General features: G+C 48.3%; 1 protein-coding gene across 5 annotated transcripts in view; it reads right to left on the reverse strand.

Annotated features, from left to right (window-relative positions):
- Pcnx2 (pecanex homolog 2) overlaps positions 1 to 27,616 on the reverse strand; it is a 146,829-nt gene that overhangs the window by 111,244 nt on the left and 7,969 nt on the right. For 3 of the 5 annotated variants that reach the window (XR_003947294.1, XM_011248395.3, XM_011248396.2), the window contains 7 exons: positions 26,892 to 26,928; positions 24,187 to 25,446; positions 15,655 to 15,802; positions 14,698 to 14,843; positions 12,480 to 12,573; positions 3,176 to 3,332; positions 339 to 484 (listed from right to left, as the gene is read on the reverse strand). Coding sequence is in view for 3 of the 5 variants with exons in the window: in XM_011248395.3 (XP_011246697.1) it covers positions 339 to 484; positions 3,176 to 3,332; positions 12,480 to 12,573; positions 14,698 to 14,843; positions 15,655 to 15,802; positions 24,187 to 25,446; positions 26,892 to 26,928 (1,988 nt within the window). In the remaining 2 variants the exon portion in view is untranslated. Of the gene's footprint in view, positions 1 to 338; positions 485 to 3,175; positions 3,333 to 12,479; positions 12,574 to 14,697; positions 14,844 to 15,654; positions 15,803 to 24,186; positions 25,447 to 26,891; positions 26,929 to 27,616 lie in introns of those variants that run through there. The other 2 variants (NM_175561.4, XM_006531060.1) reach the window with 2 other exon arrangements.

The raw sequence follows: 27,616 nt of genomic DNA on the forward strand, positions 1-27,616 counted from the left end.
CCATGTCACCACCCCTCTCTCCCAGGGCCACAGTTGGTGGAAGAAGACCTCCTGCTGATGAAACTGAAAGCATTCCTACCAAAGCAGGGCAGGGCATGAGCACACCAAAGCAGACTGTCCCCAGGACAACCTGCGCCCTAGTCCACCGTACTCCCTCATCACCTCCCCTGGTAACTGTGAGATTCAATGTCTAAGTCACTGGGGTTCACAACAAAGTGGGGTATGAGCTGGAAATATCCTGGGGAACCCCAGCAAGGTGCATTTTAGGAGCATTTGAGCCTGCTCACTGGTAACCTCCCTTGTCTTCTGGCCACACGTCCGTGTGCCGGACAGCTTACCGATCCAGCAACGCCAACAAAGTGAGTCGGTCGTACCAGACTTTAATCCACTTCCCAGGGAAGACGATGAACTTGTAAAACTGCTCTCGGTTAAACTTCCCTTGTGCCGAGGAGCGTGATGAGTCTTCCAGATCCTGACTGACGTGCTTCACACACCAGAAACAAAACAGACCAAAGGCAGAATGAGTGTCACTACGATATGTCCTAGTCACAAAGACTCTGCAAAGACAAGGGCTGGGATGGCTGTGGGGGCCTGGAGGGATGGCTCGGCGGGAAAAGGTGCTGTCTCTTCTCGCAGAGGATATGGAGTCAGTTCTCAGCACTCACATGGAGGCTCACAACCATCTGTACCTTCAGATTCAGGGCTTCTTCATGCATGTGGCACACATAAATTTATGCAGGTGCTAAGACACACACACACACACACACACATACAGAACACACATGCACACACACACACACCACACACACTGCATACACACTCACACAGACACACACATGTGCACACACACAACACATGTGCACACACAAGCACACACAAAATACACACATGTACACATACATGCCACACACACAAGCACACACAAAGGGACACAACAGACACACACACACACACACACACACACACACCGTCCTTTAAAGAACAAAGCCTGATGGTAGAGTTCAGTGGTGGAGAACCCACCTAGCATGCTTGAAGCCCTGGATTCAAACTACTACTGAAACAATATCTGAAGCAAAAACAGATGGTCAGATTCCGAAACCAACATACTCTGTTTAAAGGGGCCCATCTGAGAAAAGAATAATTGTTGAAATCACACAGGTTCCACGAAGATGTGAGCACTAAAACTCTGGCACTCACCACTGAAAACGATTCTGCTCATCAGACAAGGTGCTCCTGGGAAATAATTATTATGTAAGACTAGAGCCCAAGGAAATATTTTAAATGGCTAAAATTTTAACTTCTATTAAATATAGCACTGAAGACAGTATGCAAGTTTTACTCCAAATGCAGAGGCTTTCATTGAGGTCACTGACAAAGTCTGCCCTAAGAGCAGAGCAAGCGGAATAGTAGCTCATGAAGCGCTCACTACCCAGGCGTGAGACCCAAGTCTGCTCCCTAGAGCATCTGTAAAAAGCCAGTCGTGCTGGTGTGTGACTGTATCCCAGCCCTGGGGAGTGCAGATGGACGGTTGACACGGACACACCAGCCAGTTTAGATTTCTTGGTGAGCACCAGGCCACAGAGACCCTGCTTCAAAAACTAAAGTGGAGAATGACTGACAAACTACAGCAGATGTTGACCTCTGGCCTTTGCACACATGAGCACGCATGTGCACCAACACTTGTATGTGTGCTTATGTTTGTGTATGTGCACTTGAATGTGTACCTCTTTGTGTGCTCATGTGTGTGTGCATATGTGTGTGTGAACTCACGTGTGTGTGTATGTGTGTCTGTTTGTATTTGTGTGTGTTTTAGTTTTTTAGAGTCTGGCAAATCTAGACAAACTTAAAGATGATGCAGGAAGTGGAGGAGGTAGGTGACCAACAGTGAGATCACCAGGAGGTGACCCGATGAGGAACTAGAGTTTACAACAGAAGTCCAAGCAGATGGTGGGGTGTCCACCAACAGCCATCTCTGCTGTCTGGGACCCCAACATTCAGGTGAACTGAATCTACCCTACAGTCAGCTCTCCCACCCAAGGGGCTGCATAGAAGACTGCCTGCCTCAGGCTGGGGGTGGGGTGACAGGGACCTGAGGCTCTGAGGCTTCAGGACCACCAGTCCCCTCTTCCGGCCCCTGCTGTTTTGCATCCCTCAGTCACACTACATGGATGCTCCAAATCCCTCAGAGAATTTACCTTAAAGCATCTCCGCACACCCAGCCGAAACAAAAGTACACTTTAATCTGGAAGAGTGGAGCTTTGATGTGTGTCTCAAAGAACTCACACAGATCAAAGTCCAAAGCAAGAGAGACATTAAAACAAAACAAAACAAAAAACCACCACCACAAACAACAACAACAACAACAAAACCCTAAAAACATGTCAGCCTGTGCTAGAACCCACATGCTGACAGCACACATACACACACACACACTCACTCACACACACAATCACACACACTTACTCATACACACTCACACACGCACTCACACACACTCACACACATTCACATACACACTCACACACACACTCACTCTCACACGTACACAGTCACACACGCATTCACACACACTCACACACACTCACACACATGCACACACACCCTGGGTGATTTTGGGAATTGTAATATACAACTTTAAGGACAGTGACTGATGTCCAAAAACCCGGTTGTGTTCAGCATGACACAGACACTGGCTCGCTGGTTTATAGACCCTTGCAGAGCCCTGGGCGAGAGCAGGCTCTCACCTTCTTGGCAGAACTTGTTAACTTAGCTCAAGGACCAGGAAGTTATCCTGCACATAAAATGCTGATGCACACACAAGGCATAGAAAAGGAAAACCATCCTGCCCTTAGAACAATATTCAGGAGCTGCTGGGCAGGGGATACAGTAGAACTCCAAGTAGACACCTGAGACTGTCCTCCAGACTCCAAACACACGTGTGTACTTGCATACATACATGTACATGTGTACCTGCATCCACATATACATCCACTGATATGAACATGTATGTGCATGCCTGTGCCTGTGCATGCATGCACCACACACACATAAACTCACACTTACACACATACATGCACACACGCACATACACACACATCCACGCACGCACACACATTATTGAGAAGATCCAGGGCTTCTACAACAACCACGAACAGCAACACTGGCACACACATACCCGTGGTGTTTCTGACTGCGTCCTCCGAGCTACCATGAGTAACAGCTGCTGTTGAAGGGCGCTGACTGCAGGGTCCCCTGAGGATGGATCTGGACTTCCTGTAGCGGTGCTGCTGGAGGAGCTGAGAAGAATCCCTCTGAGAACAGGGAAGATAGCCCTGTGTTGACCAGCTTGCATTAGAACACATCTATTTATTACACAGAAACCCAAGGAGACAGGGATGTGCGGCACAGGAAGGGATGGACTGGGTCCTGATCCTTATGTCTCAATAAAGAGTTTACCATTCTGCGTGTGAGGTGTGAGGCAGGTTACAGGTGCAAAGCCTACAGCCCTCGGCCCAGACACAGGTGGTGCTCAGCTCTGATTTTCTGTACACTAATGTGACTACAGCGACCACTACGGGTAGACTTGGAAGTTCGCAGGCCCCAACCAGAAGAAGCAGGAATGAGAACCCGTGTAATGATGACATTAATTGCGAATTTGGCAGGTTACAGAACTGCCTAAGAGACAAGCCTCTCGGGAGGTCGGAGAGGAAGTTTCCAGATTGGGGTGATGGAGGCAGGCAGACCTGCCCGGAACAGTGTGTGATCCTTAACGCCTTGGACTAAATAAATAAAGAGGTGGGATGACCATAACACTCTCTGCTTCCCAGCCACACCCACCTTACCATGATGGAGCTCACCCTCAACCTGTGAGCCAGGGAAACCCCTTCCTTCCTCCAGTTGCCTTTGCTGGGGTTTGATCACAGTAATGGGAAAAGGAATTACGTCATTCTGCTGGATCCCGAACCCCAGCACTCTGTCGGCATCACCCCAAACACCCTAAAGCAAGAGAGCACACTTACATACAAGAAGATGCTTCTGGTAGCCAGACACGGTCCTTGGAAAAGTGGCCTTTGTCAAACAGCTTAAGTGTCTGTCTTAAATCATACATGGGTTGACGAGACTTAATGCAGCTCTTTGAATAACTGCAGTACTGGCTCTTTTAGCTTTTAAAGTAATTATTATTTATATGTGCGTGTATGCATGTATGTATGTATGCATATGTGTGTGTGTGTGTGTGTATACTCATGTGCCTGTTTATGTGCACAAGCACTGTGTGTGTGCAGTACCCAGTGAGGCCAGAAGAGGATGGCTGATCCCCCGGAGCTACAGGCAGTTGTGGACGGTCTGATATGGATGCCAGGAACTGTACGCGGATCCTTGGCAAGAGCTGTAAGTGCTCTGACTGGATGAGCCATCTTCACTTCAGGCCTCAGTCCTTGCTTCAGCTCAGAAAGCAAAAACTCAGGCACACTCCATGTGGCTTCTCGGCAAGCTGCTTACACGCTTAGGAGACACCTATTGGTCTGCTTAGCTCGGGGTTGTTCTAAGGGAACTCCTACTAACATAGCCCCACTTTACCCAAACAGCTAAGACTGCATGCTAACCCAGGTGTGTCAGGGATGCGAGAGAGACTCTATCCATCCTTGGCCCTAGTAAAAAGACTGGTCCCATCATCCATTCGTCCAGCCAGTACTTGGCTTGGACTGGATATAAAACAAAGTTCTAAGGAGTCACCTAGGGACAGGGAAGTTTATGAACAAGCTTTTCTAATTCTTATAAAATAAAATAAAAGCAATGGGCTGACTTTCTCTGGCTTTTAGATGATAATGACTAAAGCACCTTTAGTTACTAGCAGCCACTTTGCCCCCGTGAGATACAGATCAGAGGAACACAGAGCCGAGGGACCCGCTAGGTCCTTGAACATAGAGAGCACTGAGCCTCTGGATTAACTCACAAGGGACCCAGCAAACTCAGAAGCAACTTGTCTCCTGTGTGTGAGGTGTGTGTGTGTGTGTGTGTGCATGCTCTCACACTTATTCACACGTGTGTGCATTCATGTGGAAGCAGAGGTCAACCCTGGGTGTTCGTCTTCAGGTGACACCCACCTTCATTATTTTATTAGTGGAGGAACCCCACATTTGCCTTCTGTATTTCTGAGAGTTGCAGGGAGAGGACTCAAGCCTCCAACTGCATGATGAGCTCTGTCAGCCATCTTGCCGGCCCCTTTCCGACATACTTTTTGAGACAAGGTCCCTCACTTTTGACCTGAAACTTGGCAGTCCATCTAGGCTAGCTGGCTGGCCAGCCCCATGCTCTACCGTCCCCAGTGCTGTCACTATGCCCAGCTTTTCTATGTGAATTTAGGGGCAGGATTCAGACTGTGCGGCTGGTGGTTATGGGCTAGCCATCTCCCCAGCCAAAATGCCTTACTTTCCAAGACAACGTGTTTCGTTCTGAGTTGAGACTTCGGTAGCCTGCAGTGCAGATTGTGTTGATAGAGGGAAGCGGTGTGTCAGCAATGTGTACTGACCTCTAACCTCTACTGCTCACTATACTCCCACGACCCTTCCCTTCTCATCTCCTGACTTCTGTGTTCATTTAGTTTCCCTCTCTCCCTCTCCCTCTCTCCCTCTCTCCATTCCTCTCTCTGTCTCTCTGTCACAAACACACACACACGAATCTTCTATTCTTGTATGACGGAATTTGTGACTAGAGATGATTCAATGAAGCCTTTCTTACAAAGAACCATGCCAGGTGCAGACCGGGTAAGAGAATGTGACAGAACCCCAAAACTCTGAACCCGTGTTTCTGATCTGGGAATGAAACTCAGACAGGATAAGAAGATATGACAGAACCCCCAAACTCCAAACCTGCATTCATGGTTTGGGGATGAAACTCAGTTCATCTGCCAGAGCAGAGTGTGCTGACCCGTTTCTTACAGTCTGGAACTCAAATAGGCCCCTCAAAGACTCATGTGTTTGGACACTCGCTCTCCACCTGGTGGCGCTGTTTTTGAGGGGCTGTGAAACCTTTGGGAGGTGGAGCCTTTGCTGGAGGAAGTGAGACCCTGGGGGTGGTGGAATGTGAAGGTTATAGTCCAGGCCTGCTCGCCATTCAGTCTGTTTCCTGGCCTACTAGAAAGTGAAGAACGCTTCTGTATTGTCTACCCTAACATGATGGACGGTGGTTCCCTCTGATACCACGAGGTGGAATCAATCCTCCCCCTGTCAACTCTCTGCTGTCAGGTTCTTGGTCACAGCCGTGAGAACGGCTCACTAGCACACTATGTTCTCCGGAATGTCTGCTCCCTTGTGAGCGCTCTCCCTGCTGATCAGCTCACCACACCTCCCACTGATGGAGTGGCCCGCCGGATTTATCAGGACAGCTTTTCACTTCGACTCTGTTTACATGGACAGCACTGAGTGACGCTGCTCTGGAACCTTGTAGTGAGATAAGATCAAAATGGGGGCTCCTTGATTGGATAGGACAGAGACTCGGAAGTTTGCTGTGTGAGAACTGCATGGAAGCCAAGAAACTAACTAGGCTACGTTTCAGGTGAGAGAGGTCAGGCTGACATACGGGCAGGAAAGGGGACCACACCACACATGGGGGAGCTAGAGGTATATGGATCTTCTACTGCTGACTGCTACAGAAGGTGCTAGAAACAGCTCTTCTAGATACACACCTGCTGATGCTTCCTGCCAAGATGTGGTACTCTAAGGAGGGACTACTTCTGGGCTCGGTTCCTGCACATTAGCAAGCATGCTTCTAATTGCAAAATACTATGTCATAAACAGGAATGGATCCAAACCAGTGCTGTACTGCTGACTGCCTCGGCTTAAAGCACATGGCTTGGCCACCTTGGTTCTATGCCCGAGAGAGAGAGAGACAGGCGTTTCCTTCCTAGGGGTGTAGGAACTAGAACGGACTGAACAGAACGTCCTGATGGAGCCTCTACGTCAGGCACAAGTAAGTAAGAGGTTCTGGTCTCGCTGTTGCGTCTTGATGAGGAACTTGGCCTGAGTCTCCCTGTTAGGTAGCAAGATGGCTGCCAGCCTTCCCATAGATAATGCCTTGGCTCCGACTGCAATGGTGAAGAAGGTCCAGCATTCATTCATCATTATCTAACAAAGACTCAAACAACAGATCAGCTTCCCTCTCAAGGAACTATTTTCACTAGATGTGGCTGGGCCCTTATCACAAGCACACACTGTCACCTCTGCTGGCTCCTGGGCAGCCTGGAGGGACAAGCCTGTGATTAGCAAGACTGTACCTCAAATGGAGCTGCTCCTCCAGGGCCTATCCTCTTCCTCTAGGCTGTGGCGGCTACAGCATTAAAGGATCATGAGACCAGTGCTCTCTGCTGCATTAATAAACATTTATTCCAGGACTGTTTATTAGGGATGTCAAGGGACGTTCCCACCTCCTCTGAAACATCTGAGGGATGGAGAGAGCCCACTCTCTGGAATGACCTTCTCAGTGACACCACCAGGTCTCCATCAGCCTGAGGCTGGGTTGGTCTCAGGTCAACTAGTTCTCCTCAGGGTCAAAGCAGAGGCTGGAGCACTCAGAGAAACATGAGGGGGGAGGTTGGTGGTGTAGGGGTGACAAGAACGAACCAGCCCCGGAAGGGAACAAAGAGGCTGAAGCTGAGCTGGGCCCTGGTGGCTCCAACCTGGAATTCCAGCATTTGGGTGACTAAGGCAGGGGGATAGCTGGAAGTCTGAGGCTAATCTGGGTTACACAGTATGAGGCTCTGTTCCAAATTGGCATCTCTGCTGGGCTGGGTGGGACAGGGCTGGGTCTGGGGTAAACGGAAAGTGGTTAGAGTCCCTGTGTTCCTAACGTTGTCCTACCCATCTGGGGAAGCTGCAAGAACAATCCAAGGCCAGTGCTGCTTTCTCCCAGTGACAGAGAAAGTATCGCCGGAAATTCCTTATCCTCACCAGATTGTAAAACAAGTGTTTTCTGCCCCCCTGGAGACCTTATCTTTTCTGCCTGTCCTTCCCAAGGCTCCCGACTCAACTGTGGGATGGGTGGGAAGGGGGTGGGGAGGGATGCCTTAGGACAGAAGTTAGTGTAACAGGCTCACTGGCTGTAGAGGACACTAAAGGACATCAGCCTGATGGGGGATGGGAGGGAGGTTTCTAACAGGGAGAGGGCTTTGATGTGGGATCAACTCCCCTTTCATAAGACAGCACAAATAAAGGGAAGCCTCTGAGAGGCTGCAGAGGGAAATCAAGTGGATGGAGAGTGCCCTCATGTGGCAGCCGGGGGTGTGTGCAGCCACAAAGCCTCAGCTTCCGCTTGGAATTTTATTCCTGGAACTCTGGGGCCTGGAGAGAAATAGCACCTCTTAACCACGTGTCTGAGTGAGACCCCGGGATGAGGACCAGTCCAGGACGAGGAGAGATCAACAAAGACTGAGAAACCACACCTCAGAGAGGGTGTGGGAGAAACCACAGGAAGGCCTGCTCCGGGACCATCCCCCCACCCCCACCCCCCTCTGTGTGATCAAAGCCGGCAAGAATTTCCAAGTCTCTAACCCTGATGCAGCAAACACTTATCTTCAAACCAACAGTGACACCGCTCTTTGCTTGAGGATAAATATCCTCAAAGAGAGCTGTCAAAAGGGCAGCTGGTGGGGTTCACTGAGGAGCCCCACATCTCCCTGTTCTGAGCACCCATCAGTCTCACCACAGCTGTCCCCACCCCTGTCTTTCCAAACTCAAGGTCTTCACTTCCTTGGAATAAAGCAAAAAAAACAAAACAAAAAAAAAAAAAACAAAAAACAAAAAACAAAAAAAAAACAAAAAACAAAAACAAAAAAACAAAAACAAAAACAAAAACAAAAAAACGGGTGATTATTTCTGGAATGTCTCTGTCTGCTTCCCATCTTCGGAAGCCAGGTGCAGCTACGGTCTGAGGAGACGGCTCAGTCGATACAGCGCTTGCCACACACACACAAGACCCTGAGTGTGAGGCCCAGAACCCACATACAAAAGTCAGGAGTGGTGTGTCAGCACTCAGGAGGCAGAGGGAGGTGGATCGGTGGCACACACTGGCCGGGAAGCCCAGCCTACTTGGTGAGGCTCAGGTCTCAAAAAAGGAAATACAAGGTGGATGGCCCATGAGAGGTGATGTGGGAGCAGTGTTAACTTCAAGGTTTGGGTCTGTCAAAGGAGAACATTTGTAGACAAATTTTCATGGGACGAAGAGCAGAAGCTCTCACTCTAGCTTAGTGGTGCATGGCAGTCAGCCCAGAAACTGGAAACAGAGGCAGGGAGAATCAAAGTTCAAGACCATCCTGGGCTGCATGTCTCAAAAACCAAACAAAACCAAGCAAAAACCAAGCAAAGGCTCAGCCGATGAAGTGCCTGCCCTGCAAGTTTGGGGACCCGGGTTCTGATCCCAGAACCCACACAGTGAAGTTTGTTGAGGTGAGCTTGTAATCCCAACACTCAGGAGACAGAGACAGGCGTGTGTTCCTGGGGCTCATCACCAGCCTGGCCTGCTAGGAGAACTCCAGGCCAATGAGAAACTCTGTCTCAAGTGAGATTTAAAGTTCCCTTCTGGCCTATATATGCACTGCACATGCACATGTGTGCATGTGTACACACACACACACACACACCACACACATGCACGCGCACACGTGTGCACACACATACACTCATGCATGGGGTGGAGAGTGAAATTTTAGTTACAAAGCCTATAAAGGAGTAGTGGATGTCTGACGTGCAGTGAGAATCATTTCAACCCTGAAGATTTGTTAGCCTTTCAGGCAACTTCTTCCATTTCCTGGGCTGATGACCTGCGTCCAGATCAGTTTTCAGGCAGATCAGCTCACTTTGGGCTCTGAACTAGTAAATCAGTCCTGTGTTCTGGTCAGTTAAACACAAAGCGGATTTACTGTCAGGCAGGATTTCCCAGCAGCCCCCGGAGATGCTGTGATTCAGGTTTCTGGGGAGAGCAGAGCAGTCAGATATCCTTCCCAGAGGCGCCTGCTTGAAGAACAGCTAGCGTGTGACTCAGGGTGCTCTGTGAGCCTCTGCGGTGGTGGTGGTGGGGGGGAGGGGGGCTGGTCTCACAGTGTTTGAGGGAGCCAGGAAGGGAAATGAACTTCCTCTCTCAGCTTCCTCCAGGAATTCCCAAAGAGACACGGAAGTTACATGGTTCACAAGTCCCCATTCAGAGCAGAGCATCTGGGACATAAAACAGTTACGTGAAGACCAGGCCTCACAATGGCTGAGAGAGTCACCTTCCAGCCAGTAATGGGATCCAGCAGTTTTACAAGCTAGTTGGAGGTACTCCCAGCCACTGAGGCCACCTTAGAGGGAAAGAGCTGTTTTTCTTCCAGTACCTTCTATGGTGTGCTCATGGAGTCCTAACCAGGCTCCCTTCCAATCTCAAAGTCAATATCTGCATTTGCTGTGGGTGGGAGGCTTCAGAACTTAACAGCCTTAAGAGCTAGAGACAGAAGTGACAGAAGTACACACGCCAAAGCTGCCTTAGGTGCCAAGGTGTTGGATCACAGGCTGCTAGGGGGACACCATGCTCTTAGATGCCCACTTCACAATCAGGTACAGTGCACCTGCTGAGAACGGGCTTCCTCCTGGCCAGATGCCAGGAAATGCCAAGGGTTGACTGCCAGGAAAGGTAAGCATAACTTTGTCCTTCTTTTCTAGGCAGAAGAAACCTGACACCGTGGAGTGACCTCCACAGAGAGCACTGTCCTGAATGCTGTACAAGAGTGTGTTTGCATGCATGTGTGCATATGTGTGCATGTGTGTACACATGTGTGCATTCATGTGTTTACATGTGTGTATACACACATGTGTGCATGTATGTGCATTCATGTGAGTATGCATGCATGCATATGTATATGTGCTTGTGTGTGCATGTGTGTACACATGTATGTCTTCATTCACGTGTGAATACATGTGTGTGTGCATGTGTGTGTGTAAAGAAAGTAGAGTATATTTATTCAGAGGAAACAAACAAAAGCAAAGCTCATGACTTTACTATGGGATAAAATAAGAGGCTTCCATTTGTTCTGAATTTAGCAGAAGAATATACCACCCTGCCTCTGGGAGGAGGATGTGGCAGTTCCAGGTCTGTGTCCTCCTGCCATTGAAGGCATCGTCTGAGAAAGCCGCTGTCCTAGATGACACTCATAAACTGCAGTCATGGCATGCACTAACTCGAGTTGAGTGGTGGATGCACACCTTTCCTTTTGAGTGTCTGCTTGCTTGTCTCTGGCTGGGGAAGCCCACTCTGATTGGTGCACATGCACATGAGACGGGAGGAGGTAAACACAGACTGTCTCTGCAGGACAGACTGGGTTTGAGTAGAGTGGGAAGGATGGGGCGGCGGGGAGGAAAGACCTCCAGGCACTGACATTTTCGACCAGGTGAGGATTGGTGATAGGGTCATAACATCAACCAGAGAACATTTCAGAGGTGGCTACATGACAAGGAAAATAGTGTCCTTTCTTTTAGGCTCCCTGAAAATCCCAACACACCTGTGGAAAAAAAAATATCTCAGGACTCCAGAAGCCGAGACCACAGGAGTTAGATCTTGTTTTGTTTGAGACCAGGTCTCATGTAGCTCAGGCTGTCTTCAGCATTTCTCTGCAGCTAAGGGTAGCCTTGGACTTCAGATCCTCTCGCCTCTACTACCCCCCAAGGGCTAGGATTATAGGATTACAGGATCACAGCATGCTCTGTTTATGCAGCACTGAAGATAAATGGAGGGCTTCAACTCAGTCTTACCGGTGGAGTCACACCCCCAGGTTCTTAAAACACCATTTATAGTCTCCATGTGGGTAGCCCACGACATGCCAATTACGCCACAGTAGTCCCTGTAATTCTTCAAACACACTCCACATAACAAATTTACCTCCACATTTACAGCAAGCAACGGAGGCTCACTCATTCAGATGCCGGCCATACAGAGTCTCTAAGTCCAGGGAACCTCAGACCTACTTCACAGCTGGCGAGCTGAGCTGAACAGCTAAGCTAGCCTTGTGCACTTTGGGGTGGGTGTTCAGCAATTCAGGCTGGTTCATTACCAGTGGAACTCACACAACTAGGGACTAGGTGCTGTTCAACACAGTTTCAATGAAACAGAAAAGACGCCTAGTTCAGCTACCTGTAGCGCAGCCTGCAAACCAGAAGCACCCACATTTCCAGTGTGCCTTGGGGGCAGACACTACACCTACCTCTGGAAAGCTGAGTTCTCAAGCCGCTGGGCTCATGTTCCCTCATACAGGTCCCCTCCCTGTCATCCTGTTCATCTTCTGCCAAGGCCACGGCCACAAAAAATGATTCTGCTGGGTTTTCTATAATGTCATATTTTCATTTCACACAAAACTCTATCCTGACCGCTACAAATAAACGCCTTTTCTCTACCCCAAGCTCCGCACTCTCCTCAGGGGGAGCCTGTGGATCCCAGACCTGGAGGCAAAGCCCACTCACCTGGCATGAGACACACAGTCGGGGTTCAAGGGTGGATGCTGAGAGGAGCCTTCTTTCTGATTTCCAGACTTTAAGTAACAGGATCTGACTTCCCCTGCGAAATCACGAGAGTTGAGCAGACAGTATCACCCATCTGTGAAGCACAGGCTCGTTTCTACTGTCTTCAAGTTGAAGGCAGCCCCGTCAGGGTCAGGCTGTTTGTAGAGTGATTGGGTTTGTTTTGTTCTGTCTGACACTTGAAGCAGAACTTTATTTAGCAAAGGAGAATGGCATTTAAAGCAAGTCACTAGGACAAAATAATCTACTTGTTTACCTGGTGATCCCCACGGTGACCACGCGTTAGGTGACCACGCGTTACCTCACCGCGGTTAACCTATTTACCTAATTACCGGTATTGTTCTGTTAGATCCTCAATCCACAGTTTTTTTTTTTTCCCCTGCTTTTCCTTAGTTTTGTTTTTTTTTTTTTTTTTTTCCTCTCCCTTTGGTGTCCAAGCTGTCCTGCAACTATTAATCCTCCTGCCTCAGCCTTCTGCTAGGATTTCAGGCATGGGCTATTAAAACTAGTATTTTCTCAGGTAGCTCAGGCTGGCCTTGAACTCCCAACCCTCCTGCTAATTTAAACTCTTGGATTATAGGTTTGGTTAAGAGGTTCTGGGAATCTAACCTAACAAAAAGAGGCTCACTAGGAATGTAGTTTAGCTGGAGGCCAGAGTCCAGGCTGCCTCAAAGAAGGTGAGCGAGTGTGGTCTTGACTGGGTGTCAGGCTGGTAAGGAGGAAAAGGAAGGGCGCTAATGTGCAAGGCTACATTAGCTCTGCTGGAGGGTCTGAGATACTGAGGTATGAAAATCAGCCCCTGTTCTAATGCAATTTCCTAGTCTCAAGGGTCACCTTCCCCCGGGGCCTAGGAAACACAATTAACTCCATGATGGAGATACCCAATACTGCCACTGAACTATACCCCCAGCCTCTGACCTTCTGCTGACAGGAAGGCTGTTCTCAGGTCTGCAGACACACGAGATAATGAGCTAGAAAAGGTCACAGAAGTCAGAATCCTCCTGCGTACTCAGTAACTTGACAATGGACCGGGGCCACGCAGACAGACAAACAGCGCAGGCTTCCTCACAGCCTGTGCTAGGGTCCTAGCGTCTCCTTTCCAATTTGTATATATTTGTGTTTATGTTGGTGTGAGTGTATATAAAGACCCAGAAACTGGAAAGGACCAAGGAAAGGATGAAAACGAAGCATCGAGAGCATCGGGGATTTCAGAGTGGAAGGAAAATACTGTAGGATGGAAGGGTTCACAAAGGATGGGGGTGGGGAGGTGGGGGAGAGCTGACCAGAACTAAACCACCGTCAAAACCCCATAAGGAAACTGCTACTTTGAATACTGACTGAAAAATAAATTAAAACGATTCAAAAGGACATTAGCCAAGACCCATCCCAGAACAACCGGAGCCCGTGTCCCTTGCCTTTGGGACTATGACTCTTATCATTTGGTTGGTGATTCCTCATGTAACTACTCTAAATCATTATTATACAAAGGTACCAGGAAAAGCTACGAGGATCAGATGTCTAACAAATATCTAATACATATTTACTGGGCCCTGGGCCCGTGCCCTGCTGAAGTCTCCCCTTGGGAGGGAAAATATTAGTAGATTATTACAAGACAAGAAATAGTTACTGTAACAGTGGAGATGGAAGTAAAGGAATGGATGTTTAGAAAGCAAAACATGGAGCCCAGAGATCGGTTCACTGGGTAGAGAGCTTGCCTAACACACAGAGCCCTGGTTCCCGAGCCCAGGACCACATAACACCTATCATCCCAGCACTCAGGAAGGCTGGGACATCAGGAGTTCAAGGTCATTCTGAGCTATAGGATCAGTTGCAAGCTTGCCTAAGCTACATAAAACCTTACGGCAGCAAAATAAATGAAGAATAAAGTTTTGAAAGAGCAAAAGTCATAGGCACCCGGTTAAATCTAAAGTTTGCCCAAACAATTCTCCTTGGAGATCAGACACACAGGGTGAGTAACATGCTTTCTGTGCAGTGAGCATAGAACATGCCAGGCGGGAAGGAGAGAAACCTCTCGGGCATTCAACAAAGCAATCCCAGGACTGTCTGCCTGGTACAATATCTAACACTTGACCAAGGACCAAGCAGAGCCCCGGGACAGCCATGGCTGTCCTGCCTCTTGCTCTATAGAATAAGGACTTACCGTGTTCATCGATGAAAACATGCATAGCGTCCAGGGACATCTCCTCCTGCACAGACGTTTCTGGCCCACTGATGACCTGCAGCACCGAGCTGTCTTGTTGGGAAGTCACTCGGTAGATGATGTGCCTTTGCCGGCTACCCTGGAAACTTAACACACATGAATACTTTGAGGATGGGTACTGGGTAGTTTTATGTCAACTTGACACAAGCTAGAGTCGTCAGAGAGGAGGAAACCTCAACCGAGGAAACGTCTCCGAGAGATCTGGCTGTAGGTGAGCCTGTGGGGGCATGTTCTAAATTAGTGAGTGATGAGGAAGGGCTCATCATCCTGGGTTCTCTAAGAAAGCAGGCTTAGCAAGCAAGCCACGAGGCGCAAGTCAGTAAGCAGGACCCTGCTGTGACCTCTGCTCTGGCCTCTAGGATCCTGACCTGCTTGAGTTTCTGCCCTGACTCCCTGTGACGATGAACTATTATATGAACAGGGAATGAAATGAACCCTTTCCTCCCCAAGTTCATTTTTGGTTGGTCATGGTGTTAAATCACAACAGTAGTGACTCAAACTAAGACAGATGGTGAGGTGGCTGGGGAGGTGGCTCGGTGGTAAACTGTTCACCATGGAAGTGTGAAAACCTGTGTCCAGATTCCTACGACCCATGTGAATCAAAGCCAAGCACTGGGGGACATTCCAGGGCTGGAGAGGAGACAGGGAGATGGATCCCTGAACTGTGGTCAGCCTGTGTAGCTAAACCAGTAAGCTCCAAGTCCAGTGAGAGATGGAGAACTGCTGAGGAGATGTTCAACATCTGGCCTACACACACACACACACACACACACACACACACACACACACACACACCAGCAGGACTTCTCTACCATCCCCCAAAGCATGACAAGAAACGCCATAGGAAGAACTGTCTGTCTCACTATGCTCAGTGCTAAGTGACCAAATCCTCCTTACAGTGCTGCGGACTTGGCAGGCTGTGTGAACACCGGGCTACCATTTGCAGGGTCTTGGCTTGGCAAGTCTGGTTTTCCTGGCTTGGGATCACGTCCGTTGGGTTTTTCATTCTCCACAGCTTCCTCCTTGGTCCCTGGGGAGGCATGACCTGGAAGATAAGACCTTCCATGTTAATTCTGAGGACAATCCATTCAATCCATCCGAGTGCTCGGGGAATAAACTAACGGCCCTGAAATGAGAAGAATGAAGACTCGGGCCTGGTGGCTAGGCCAATTATCCCAGCACTTGGCAGGCTGAGACAGGAGGACAGCTGTGAGTTCCAGCTCTGCAGGGTCTACAGAGTGAGACTCTGCCTTCAAATAAAGTAAATAACCAAACTCCAAATGATCTGGGTGGGGTAGTGCATACAGGAGGCAGAGGCAGGAGGAGCCCCAGGAGTTTGTGTCTAACCTGGCCTATATAGTGAGATTCTGTGTCAAACAACAAAGAAAGAAAAGGGGGAGGGGAGGAAGGGAGGAAGGGAGGAAAGGCAGGTTTCTAGACAGATATTTCTTTTACTAAGTATGAAGGTCTATAAATATATTTGAAACACAGACACGTATGTATGTTTGAGACAAGTTGCTCAGGCATCTACTCTGCCAAGGGATTGAGAGGCTCTGTGGACCTGACTCGAGACTCAGTGATGTCCACTACCATAGCTGTTGCTGGAATTCACACACACACATGAAAGGCTCCTAATGCACACATGCTCAGACTGAAGAGGAGACTGTAGACCATGTTCCTGATCCACAGACCTGGTTAAAATCTCGCCAGTGATGTTGAGTTCACTCACTCTCGCTGTGTCCATCTCCTAGCTGGAGGCAGAATGCCCACCCTGGGAAGGCAGACATTTGCTGATCACTGACTTAGAGCCACTGGCTTAGTGTCACGGACAACACAGCACGACCTGCACTCACCCTTTGCTGGGACTACCTCAGGATGAAAGAGTGTTCAGGAATCAGCAGGTACAGATGGAAGGGAAGGGCTTATATAAAAATCTTCTTTAAGCAATGGCCTAGACTAAGGCCGCTATGCAAAATGAAGAGCTCCCCTGGCTTGTGTGTGGACACAAAGGTCAAAAGTGTCGCTATCAGGGCTGGAGGGATGGCTCAGCGGTTAAGAGCACTGACTGCTCTTCCAGAGGCCCTGAGTTCAATTCCCAGCAACCACATGGTGGCTCACAACCATCTGTAATGGGATCCAATGCCCTCTTCTGGTGTGCCTGAATAAACAACAGTGTACTCATATACATAAAATTAACCTTTTAAAAAAAATGTCACTACCTTCTATGAAAACTGCCAGCCCTGTAGGGGTTCAAACTAGATTTGAAAACAGGAATAAAATGTCTGACCATACAAGCCCTTTCAAGACACACTGCTGAGGGGAAAAGGAGATAAGGTGGATGAGGGACTGCTGTACAAGCATGGGCAGCAGAGTTTGACCCCAGAACCCACCAAGAAAAAACAAAAACCAAGCATGGTGGCACACATCTGCGACATTGGTGCTGGGAGGTAGAGACAGGCAGGTCCCTGAAGTTTGCTGGTCTAGCTGAATTGCTTAACTTGAGGTTCAACGAGTGATTCTGTCTCAAAAAAATAGGGTGGAAAAGCAATAGAGAAAGACACCTCATACCTCCACATATGTACACACGCACACACCCTCTCATACACACATGCATATGTATACATGCACATGAGCACACAAATGCACACAAGCACACACACAGACACACACAAATACACACATAGTCACACACACTCACATGCATATGCACACATGCACATACACACACATTCACACATACATATGTACATATGCACACACATGGTCACACACAGGCACACACACATACACATACACATATATGCACACATGCACACATACATATACATGGGCACACACAGGTGCACACACATATGGACACACATACACACATGTACACACATATGCACACATAAACACGCACACACACATACACATGGGCACATACACACACACACACACACACACACACACACACACACACACACACACACACACACACGACATGCCATTGGACTGGACAGCAATGACTGCAGTGTCCTAGGACATCAACCTCACTGCCACCGCAGTCACTCCTGGGATTTTTTCCTGTCACTGGAGGAGATTGCCAACTTCTGAGTGGGCCGTGACATCAAGCATTCTCAGCATGTCAGTGGCAAGTGTCTCTGACACAAGAAAATGTTTAGATTTCATTTGGCAGTCTGTCAGGCTGGTAATACTCACAGTTGTCAAGGGAAGTGTGACACCAGAACAAATAGCCATGTCAGGCTCATCTCAGAAGACATCGAGCAGTATAGAAGGCAGCTCCCACACCACACTGCCAGTTCTGGGCACATCTGCTCATCTCCAACATCTTAAGGCATTCCTCAGGTCAGTATATGGGACACCTCCCCAGGCACTCTCAGTCCTGACATTTGTTCTTATACCAAAGCACACTGGAGTTTTTATTTTCCTAAACATGAAATATTTCCATAAAATAAGCCAATACTAAAGATACCCTGTCTTAGTTAGGGTTGCTATTGGGGTTACTATTGCTGAGAAGAGACGCCATGACCACAGAATTTCTTATAAAGGAAAACATTTCATTGGGGCTGGCTTACAGTTCAGAAGTTTAGTCCTTGTCATTATAGTGAGAAGCATGGTACATGCAGGCAGACAGAGTGCTGGAGAGGAAGCTGACAGCTTTACATCTGGATCAGCAGACAGCAAGAACAGAGTGACAATAGGCCTGTCTTGGGGTTCTAAAACCCCAAAGCCCATCCCTGACAGGATTCCTCCAATAAGGCCACACCCACTCCAACAAGGCCACACCTCCTAGTAGTGCCACTTTCTACGGACCTATGGGGCCATTTTCATTCAAACCCTTATAATCTCCCTTTTAACTATATATTTACTTTAAAGATTAATGCGGTCAAATGCCACTAAATAATCTCCCAAATCATCCAAAAATAGTCACATCTGTAGATACAATGTGGCATATTAACAAGATCCTTGCAAACTTAAAGTGTTTCACTTTCCCGTAGTGTAGCTATTTCTTCAGAATGGAAACAGTTTCTCTGGGATGGAAGCTCACAGCTGGAGGACACTTAGAAGCTTCATGGGCTCCTCCCTAAGGTTTAAAGCAAACAGGGTTTGGAGATTTTTTTTTTCAATTAGCAGTCTGCAGAGGAGACTCTCTCATCTGTCTTGCTGCCTGAAAGTTGTGCAAGAAACCCAGAGATGAAGCTTTGGTGAGATGTCACTCAGGGTGGGAGAGCTCTGCCTTTCAATCGCCTTTCAATACCTCCGCAATAAGCTCACTGGGTCACTAAACTATGCTGGGGTGAAAGACTACTTTGGTCTGTCCTTGATGCCCTGGTTGAAACATACAGACAGATAGCTAGCTGTTCATGTCTTCCTGAGGAAAACCACATACCTATGTCATAAATAACTGTTCAACTAGTATCTTTGTGTGGCACAGTTAGGGTATGGTTTTACAGAATTTTCTAGAGGCTAAGAAACTGTGCACGTGAAGGAATGATGAGCAATAATTATACAAAGAGAGCTCTAGTCAATAGCCAAAACAGCTGGTAACCTTCAGCCTCAGCCCAGGACCAGACTTAACATGGGAGAATTAACCTGTTAGAGGCCAGGCTGCCACTAGCCAACAGTTCAGGAAGCCATCCCAAGTTCTGTGACATTTAGCTCCACATGGGCAAGGCCTCTCTGTAGTCACAGATTTTTCACAACCTTCTTTAATAAGGGTTCAACCTCCCCTCTAGTCCAGAACCCACAAGAAGTAGTGGGAAAGAAAGTTTATTAGGTTACGGGGAAGATGGACCTGTTTAGAAATAGTTCTTTGGGGGTGATTCCAATCTTTGTTGTTTTCAGTCCAGCCCACTAGCAAACACCAAACATGAATCAGCAGCTGCAGTCCAGTCCACTCAGCAGACACCACACATGAATCAGCAAGGGCAGTTCAATCCAGAAGAAACTTCAAGGCTTGCCAACCAGCCCCAGTCCTCCTCAGAAGCAGCGAGAAGCCACAGGAACCTCACGAGAAGTTCTTTGGTGAGTTTCTCTATGAAGTCAGCACAAGCTAAGCTCAGCAACACAGTGTAAGGCAAACCAACAAATGAGTGTCATCAGTGAAGGCCAGCGAGAGCTCCCACTGTCTGTGGGGTCATATTTATATTCTTTCTAAAAATCACGCATCCTTTCACGTGTCAGCTATACCAAAACATCCTTTCACCTGTGTGCCCCAGCAAAACATCATTTGACATAACTGACTTTCCAAAGACACCAGAAGTCTCCACTTCCCCTCTCACAAACAGAGCTTACTACATCTCTGTCACTGTTTTCATAATTAAGCAAAGAAAGCCACACTCTCAACCTAATCAACCACACAGGATAGCCTATGTCCATCTGCTTCAGCCAACAGCTTCCATCCAGGCCAGACCAGAAGACCCCTCCCCCTAGCCACACCAAGGAACTTTGTATGCCCTTCCTGACTTTAAGTGCTGCCCAGACAAACTTATCCCCTTTCCCCGGGGAAACCTTTCCTTGTTCTGAGCTGGTGGCTGTGGGTATCTTTATTTACACACAAAAAAAAACCAAACATGAAACCAGACAAACTTTTTGTTGTTATTATTGCTTTGGCTCAGGGTCTCAACATGCAGCCAAGGATGGCCTCGATCCTCCTGCACCGGCCTCCCGAAAGCCAGGACACTAAGCATGTCCCTCCACACTCAGCTCTAGGAAGCCAGGACACTAAGCAGGTCCCGCCACACTCAGCTCCAGGCCTTGGCTGGTGTATGATTTACCACAGCCTTGAAGTGAAGGATGCTGTGAGGGCTGCGGATCATTCGCCACCCTTCCTCCTACAGCTCAGCTGATTGAGAGCATCCTGAGGGGAAGCAGAAGCCCCATCCTCATCCAGCCAAATCCAAGATCAAGCTGCATCCTCCTATCAGTCAGGACTATGACTAGAAGAGATGCCCCCGACTTCCGATGTCACCTCACAGCCACACTGCCCCATGTGTCCGCTCTGGAACTGAACATTCAGATTACAGTAACCAGTACTTCAGAAGCCGACTAGTGCACAGCCGGGGTAAATCTCACGAGGCCACTGCAGCCTCTCTGATGCTAACGGCCTCCAGGTCTAAGGCTTGCTTTGTCTTTTCTCTTTTCTAAAGGAGATACATTCCAGTCCCACTGCCGAGGCAGGACAGGAAGAGCAGAATCACAGAGACAGGCAGAAAAGGCAGCTGGAGGCTGGCTGAAGCCTTGCTCCCTCTCACAGACTGCATGCCAGCATCGTTAATGTTGGCCATCAAAGTCGATGACAGGCAGACAATATTCCTTTCCTATAGAGATGTTTGAATAAGGAAGTTAAATAGCAATGACTCCCCGATTAAGGTCTATAAATGGCCTTACTCCCTGTCCAGATGTGACCCTGAGTTTTCTGTAACTCTCACAAACAAGAGTATGGACTTTTGTTCACGGTGAAGACATCTGTTCTGATTTGCTTCTCTTGTTGATTTCACAGAACACTCTGAACAAAAAGCAATTTGGAAAGGAAGTGGTTTATCTTAGCATACAGATTACAGCCCATCATTGAGGGACGCCAAGGCAGCGGCCACAAAGGAATACTGCTTACTGGCTTGCTTCCCCTGTCTTGCTGATGTTTTTCTTATACATTCCAGGCTTACCTGCCTAGGGATAGCACATCCACAGTGGGGTGGGCCCTCCTACATCAATCAGTAATCAAGAAAGGGCCCCACAGACATGTCCATAGGCTAATCCTATGGGAGCAATTCTGCAAATGAGGCTCTCTCTTCCTAGGTGTGTCAAGATGACAACATTACTCATCACAACAGCTTACTACCTTCCCCTGTGGCCTAGGGTTTACTCTGGGGACCGCCTCAGCATCTCATCTACATTCCTCAGCAACCCCTTGCAAAGTGACCGGAGAAACCACCAAAGCCACTACATACAATTCTGTAGAGACTTTAGAGGGTGACTCTCTTGAGATGCCCACATACTGTCTTGGGTGTGCACTGTTTTTCCTAAATGACTCTCTATCAACCACCACAGTTGCATCTATTTTTAACTTTGTCTCTGACAAATTCCAACCCTGCTTTATGTTGGCTCATCCTGAAGTCTCTGTTTATGGTGCAGTCAAGGATCCTGACATCACTTGAGTAACAGTCTCTTCTAAAGGTCACCTAAGGATGCACAGGTGGCAGCATGGAGATGAGTCTCTGGCCCATGCCCTTTGGCCACTGTCAGTTCCTCCTTTGGGATCACACAATCTCAGCAGACAAGCCTGCTCCACTCACAGAACATCCTTGATGTGGCTTGAATAGGAAATGTCCCTTGTATGTTCATATGCCGAGTAGTACTGTATGTGAAGTATGATTTGGATGAAAGAATCCCCCAAAAGATATATTTGAATGCTTGGTTGCTAGTTGGTGGAACTGTTTGGGAAGGATTAGAAGGTGTGGCTATGTAGGAAGAAGTATATCATTTGGGGTTTGAGGTTTTAAAAGCCCATGCCATTCTTAGTCTGTCTGTCTGTCTATCTGTCTGACTGTCTTCTCCCCCACTCCTACCTCAGGCTTGTGGGTGGAAATGTGAGCTCTAAGCTACATACACCTGTGTGTACATGTGCACACAGAGCCAGGGGTGATTATCAGCTATCTTCCTGGGTTAGTCCTACTTTTGTTTTGAGACAGAGTCTTTCACTGAATCTAGAGCAATCTGGAGTCCGTTCTCCATCTCCCCAAAACTTGGATCACAGAAACTCACTGCCCCGCCTGGGTGTCTTTTCTCCATGAGTTCTAGAGGACCAGACTCAGGCCCTCACACTCATATACAAACTGAGTCATCACCAGTAGCCCTCGTAGGTTCTTTAAAAGAAATGTGCTTTGTGCTAAATGTCCCTGGAAGGCATCTCATCTACACTGGAAGGGAAGAGACAGCTGTTTTAGAGATGTTGGGACTGTAGGAATTGGGACTGTACGAAAATAGCTGCTTCCTTCCCTGGAAATAAATATTCTTGGCTTCTAGGGAAGCTAGAAACTCATCATAAATCCTCCAGTTTCCCGTGGAGGGAGCAGAGGCAGGAGGGTGTCCCCCCAATCCAAAAACCACAATCTGGAAATGCTCCAAGATCCAGAACTTTCTGAGCAGCAACATCCATTGCCAGAGGAAACTTATAACTCATGTGACAAGGCACAGTTAGAATACAGGAACATATGGCCATCCATGGCTGCATATGGGGTAGAGCCAGAACACAAGTAATCGTGAACATACACTCAAGTATCATAGGCTTAGGTCTTAGCCTAAAAAGATCTCATTGTGTGTAGTCAAATAGACTAAAACCTAAAAACAGCCCAAATCTGAAACATGTCAGTTCTCAAGTGTGGTGGTTTGAAAATGCTTAGCCCAGGAAGTTGGGGTGGGCTTTGAGACCTTTCTCCTAGGTGCCTGGAAGACAGTGTTCTCCTGTTTGCCTGCCTTCAGAACAAGATGTAGAACTCTCAGCTCCTCCAGCTCCATGCGTGCCATGTTCCCACCATCATGATAATGAACTGAATCTAAGAACCAGTAAGCCAGACTCAATTGAATATTGCCCTTTATGAGTTGCCTTGGTCATGGTGTCTCTTCACAGCCATGGGAACCCTAAGACACCAAGCATGGATGAGGGTTGCTCATCACCACTCAGGGTCAACCCATGTAATAAGCATGGTAGCAGAATTAAGCTACATGGCAGGGGGGATGGCTCAGTCCATGGACACTTTCCTCACAAGCATGTGGAACTGAGTTCACATTTTCAGAACCTACAAAAAAAAGGGGTGTAGTGGCAGGTGCCTACAATCCCAAAGTTACAAGATGGGAAGTAGAAACTCACAGATCCCTGGAGAGTTATAGGCCAGTCAGCCTGACCTCTGTAGTGAGGACCAGGACAATTAGAGACCCTGTCTAAAACAGAGGATATAAGGCATCTGAGGTCTGTCCTCTGACCTCTGTACACGTGCTAGACACACATACACCTACATGTGCACCACACACATGAATGTGTATGCAATCATGCATGTAAGTGTATGCATGCATACAAACATACACATATACATGCATACATAAACACATATACACACATACACACATATACATATTCACACATACATGTATATACATATACATGCATTCATACATATATACACATTCATACATACATATACACAGATATGCATGCATACACACATATGCATACACATATACACATATGCACACATGCACATACATATACACACATTCACACATACACACACACACATATGCACACAAACATACACACAAGCAACAAAAGGTCCCCTGAGAGCTGATGCCAAGGTTGGATAACACAGGCAAAGGACAGACTGACACCCCTGTTTTGATGTCATTAGAGAGAAGCAGGTGGAGCCTCACCTTCAGGGCCCTGACTTGCTCCTTTCTGCTCAGCTGGGGAGTCGGGCGCCACCACCTTAGATGTACTGATGGATTCCAACAGGGAGACAAACTCCAGGAAATTGGATTCATTTGGAATCTGTCCTTCCTTGGCCTCCAGGTCTGACTTGGAGGTTGGGATGGGTTTCTCGCCATCACTGACCACTTCTTTGGTACTCCTGCTCAGAAAGACATCGGTCCCGCTGTCCACACTGAGCACACGGGCATGCCTTTTCTCATGGCTGCTCTTACAAGAGGCTGGGTCCAGGTTTGCCTGGCCCTCCTTGCTCCCCTCAGATTCAGGGTCCACCCTGGGTGTGAGTGTCGCAAGCGTGGAGCCTGGGGTGGGACTTCCATCCCCAGGCCCAGAGCCAGAACAACGATCAGGCGACATCACCTCCATTCTCTCTGGGGTCCTTTCTCCCCCATTCCCTTCAGAACAAGAGACGCCTCTTCCTCCTCCATCCTCCGTTAACTCAAGGGTGATCAAAGGGATTCTGACCTGCTCCGGGTCAGCAGGACCGGCCCCTCCTGAGCCAGCAGACTCTGCACTGGACCTGACACTGGTTCTGTCAGAGCTGGTTACCCTCAGGTGCAGGGAGCTCTCCAGGTCACTGATGGAGTTTTGGGTGCTGCTCATGGTGATTACTATCTTAATGGGTTCGTGAAGACTAAGTGGCTCTCCAGGCTGGGAGGTGTCGATGAGAGTCACTGCAACCTCGCCGTCTGAGTCGACCACTTCCTGGTTCAAGGGCAGTTCCACCTGCCCGGATGTCCTGGTCAGCTCCTCCTCTGTGGGTTTGGCTAGGACTGTGTTGCACTGACAGCAGCTGCTGCTCAGGCTGTCCTGAGGCGATCTGTTCTGTGGCTGTGCCCGGGTGGCGCCCTGGGTACAGTTGGGCTGTGGAAGCAGAACTGAGTGCTCACTGCCCCATGGCTGGAAGGAGATGTCAGTTTCTAGTAAGTCATACTGGGACAATGACAGCTGTGGCAACTTCTTCAAGGCTCCAGGGTTCACCAGGCCACTCTCGGACCTGTGGCGGGCTGGGCGCTGGGCAGTGCCCCCTGACTCTTTCCCTTTTCTTGCTGTGAAGAGTTCTGTGGTAACTGGCTTCAGTGGGCATGCCGGTCTGGGAGTGGGTTCTGGTGTACGCCCCTGAGAGGCGGGTAGACTTTCTGACTTCATGCCAGGTGAGGTAGATGACGCCAGTGCCTCAGGTTGATCTTCTGACAGAACGACACCTGAGATGGATGATAAGGTGATGTGAGACACATCTGTGGGGACGTATAATACCTCAGAGTGAGACATTCAAAACCAAAACCAAACCAGCAACAGATGCACCAAGATGGCTCTGTGTGTGTGTGTGTGTGCGTGTATATAAGTGTATGTGTGTGTGCGCACATGAGCATGCATGTGTATGTGTGTTTATGTGTGTGCAAGAATGAGTGTGTGCACACATGTGTATATGTGCATGTGTGTGTACCCATGAGTGTGTATGTGTGTGCATGTATGTGCATGTATGTGTGTGTGACTGTACATCCATGAGTGTATATGTGTGTGCACCCACGAGTGTGTGTGTGCATGCATAAATGTGTGCATGTGTGAGTGTGTGTGCATGTGCACATGAGTGCATACACTTGCATGCATAACTGCATACACATTCATGTGAGCATGTATGCACTTGTGCCTGTATGTGGAGGACCAAGGTTGACCTCAGCTGTCATTCTTTCAGATGCCATTCACCTTGTTCTTTGAAGCAGCGTCTCTCACACTAGCCTGAAACTCATGCACTGGGCTAGACACTGGCCAGTGAGCCTCAGGGATTTCCTGTCTCTGTCTCCTCAGTGCTGGAATTGTAAGCATGCACCACAAAACCCAGCTTTTTGTGCAGGTTCTGGGGACTTGACTTGGATCCCCGTGCTTATGCGGCAAGGACTTTACCTTCTGAGTGGTCCAAGCCCCTGGTGCTTCTTTGATAGGAACGTCCTGTGGCTCCTGAGACATCTATATTTACAACTGTGGCTCACACTTTTTTCTTTGCTGTGCTGCGGCCTCAAGAGGCAGAGCAGTGTGGTCTAAATCACAGGTACAGGCCTTGTGGTTGGGAAGAGCCAGGCTCTGCTCTCCACCACCTTCTCCTCTTGCGCAAGTTACTTGGTCCCTCTAAACCAAGGGAAACAACTGTGGTCCAGGGTACAGGCTAGACAAGCTCCTTCCTTGCTCTGGGGGATCGCTGTGTGCACCAGAGAATGCTAAGTATCATCCTGGCTTCTGTCTGGTCCATGTAGCTGCACTCTGTCCTCACTGTGACAATCAAAAAGCCTTAGGGAGGGTCACATGTCTTTGGGAAGCAGAACCCTCCAAGAAAGACTCACGGCTTGAACTTTAACATCTTCACCTCAGAGCTGAAGGGGCAGCTCAGAGTTAAGAGTGCTTACTGCTCTTGTAGAGGAGCCTAGTTCAGTTCTGGGCACTCACATCAGGCAATTCTCAATTGCCTGTAACCCCAGCTCGGGGAGGGGGGGGTCTGGCACCCTCTTCTGGCCTCTGTGGACACCTGCACTTACTCGTGGGAGCTAGTATGCACACATAGAAATATACACATACACGCATGACTGAAAATATATCTTCGTATTTCCCTGAGGATGCAGCTGTGATTTCATACCAAACAATAAAAACATTCTACCTTTGAGGTCTTCCACTGTCTCCTGTGCTGGCAACTCCTGCAGAAACAGAAAGCAACATCGAGATAGGATTCAGCTCGCTGCACATTTCACACAGTCCACACAGCTGACCACCGCCCTTCACCCCCCAGGGGCAGCTCAGTCTGTCTAACTGGTTCACAGGGAAGGGACCCCTCAGCCTCTTTGCTTCTTAACTGTTTATAAAATGGACAAAGAAACATGTCTAAGGGCAGACGTCCTCCCAAGATGGCTGCATGGTGACAGAAAGGAGGAGGATGCTAACAAAGACACAAAAACCAGAAGGAATAAGGTTTTCATCAATCGTGGGTGGAGACCTGTAAAGCTACCCAATGTGAGAGGTAATATATTGAGATTCCAAGAAGCAAGATTTAATGCAGAGAGCAGTGGAAAGGGAGAGACGGCAGTCCTTACAAGTGGGAAGTGTAAATGTAAATGTTGCTTTTATTTCCTCAGACGAAGTGATGAGATGAGAGCTGTACCCAAGTTCTATAAATACATGGCTTGGGCTGAGCCCAAAAGGTTTATATCTAACTTAAAGCCTTAAAGGCTTCAGCTTCCAGCCTCTGTCTGCTAACCTAGGCCAGAATGTTTCAGTCTCTCAGACTTACTTATTCAGAACTCACTTCTTTTAGCTCTTTCTGAGCTCTGGCTCACTGGCTCCACTCAACTATACTGGCTCAAACTCCTCTCCAAGCCAACTGATTCA

Source organism: Mus musculus, chromosome 8, assembly GCF_000001635.26.
Source record: "Mus musculus strain C57BL/6J chromosome 8, GRCm38.p6 C57BL/6J".
NCBI classification, from domain to species: domain Eukaryota; kingdom Metazoa; phylum Chordata; class Mammalia; order Rodentia; family Muridae; genus Mus; species Mus musculus.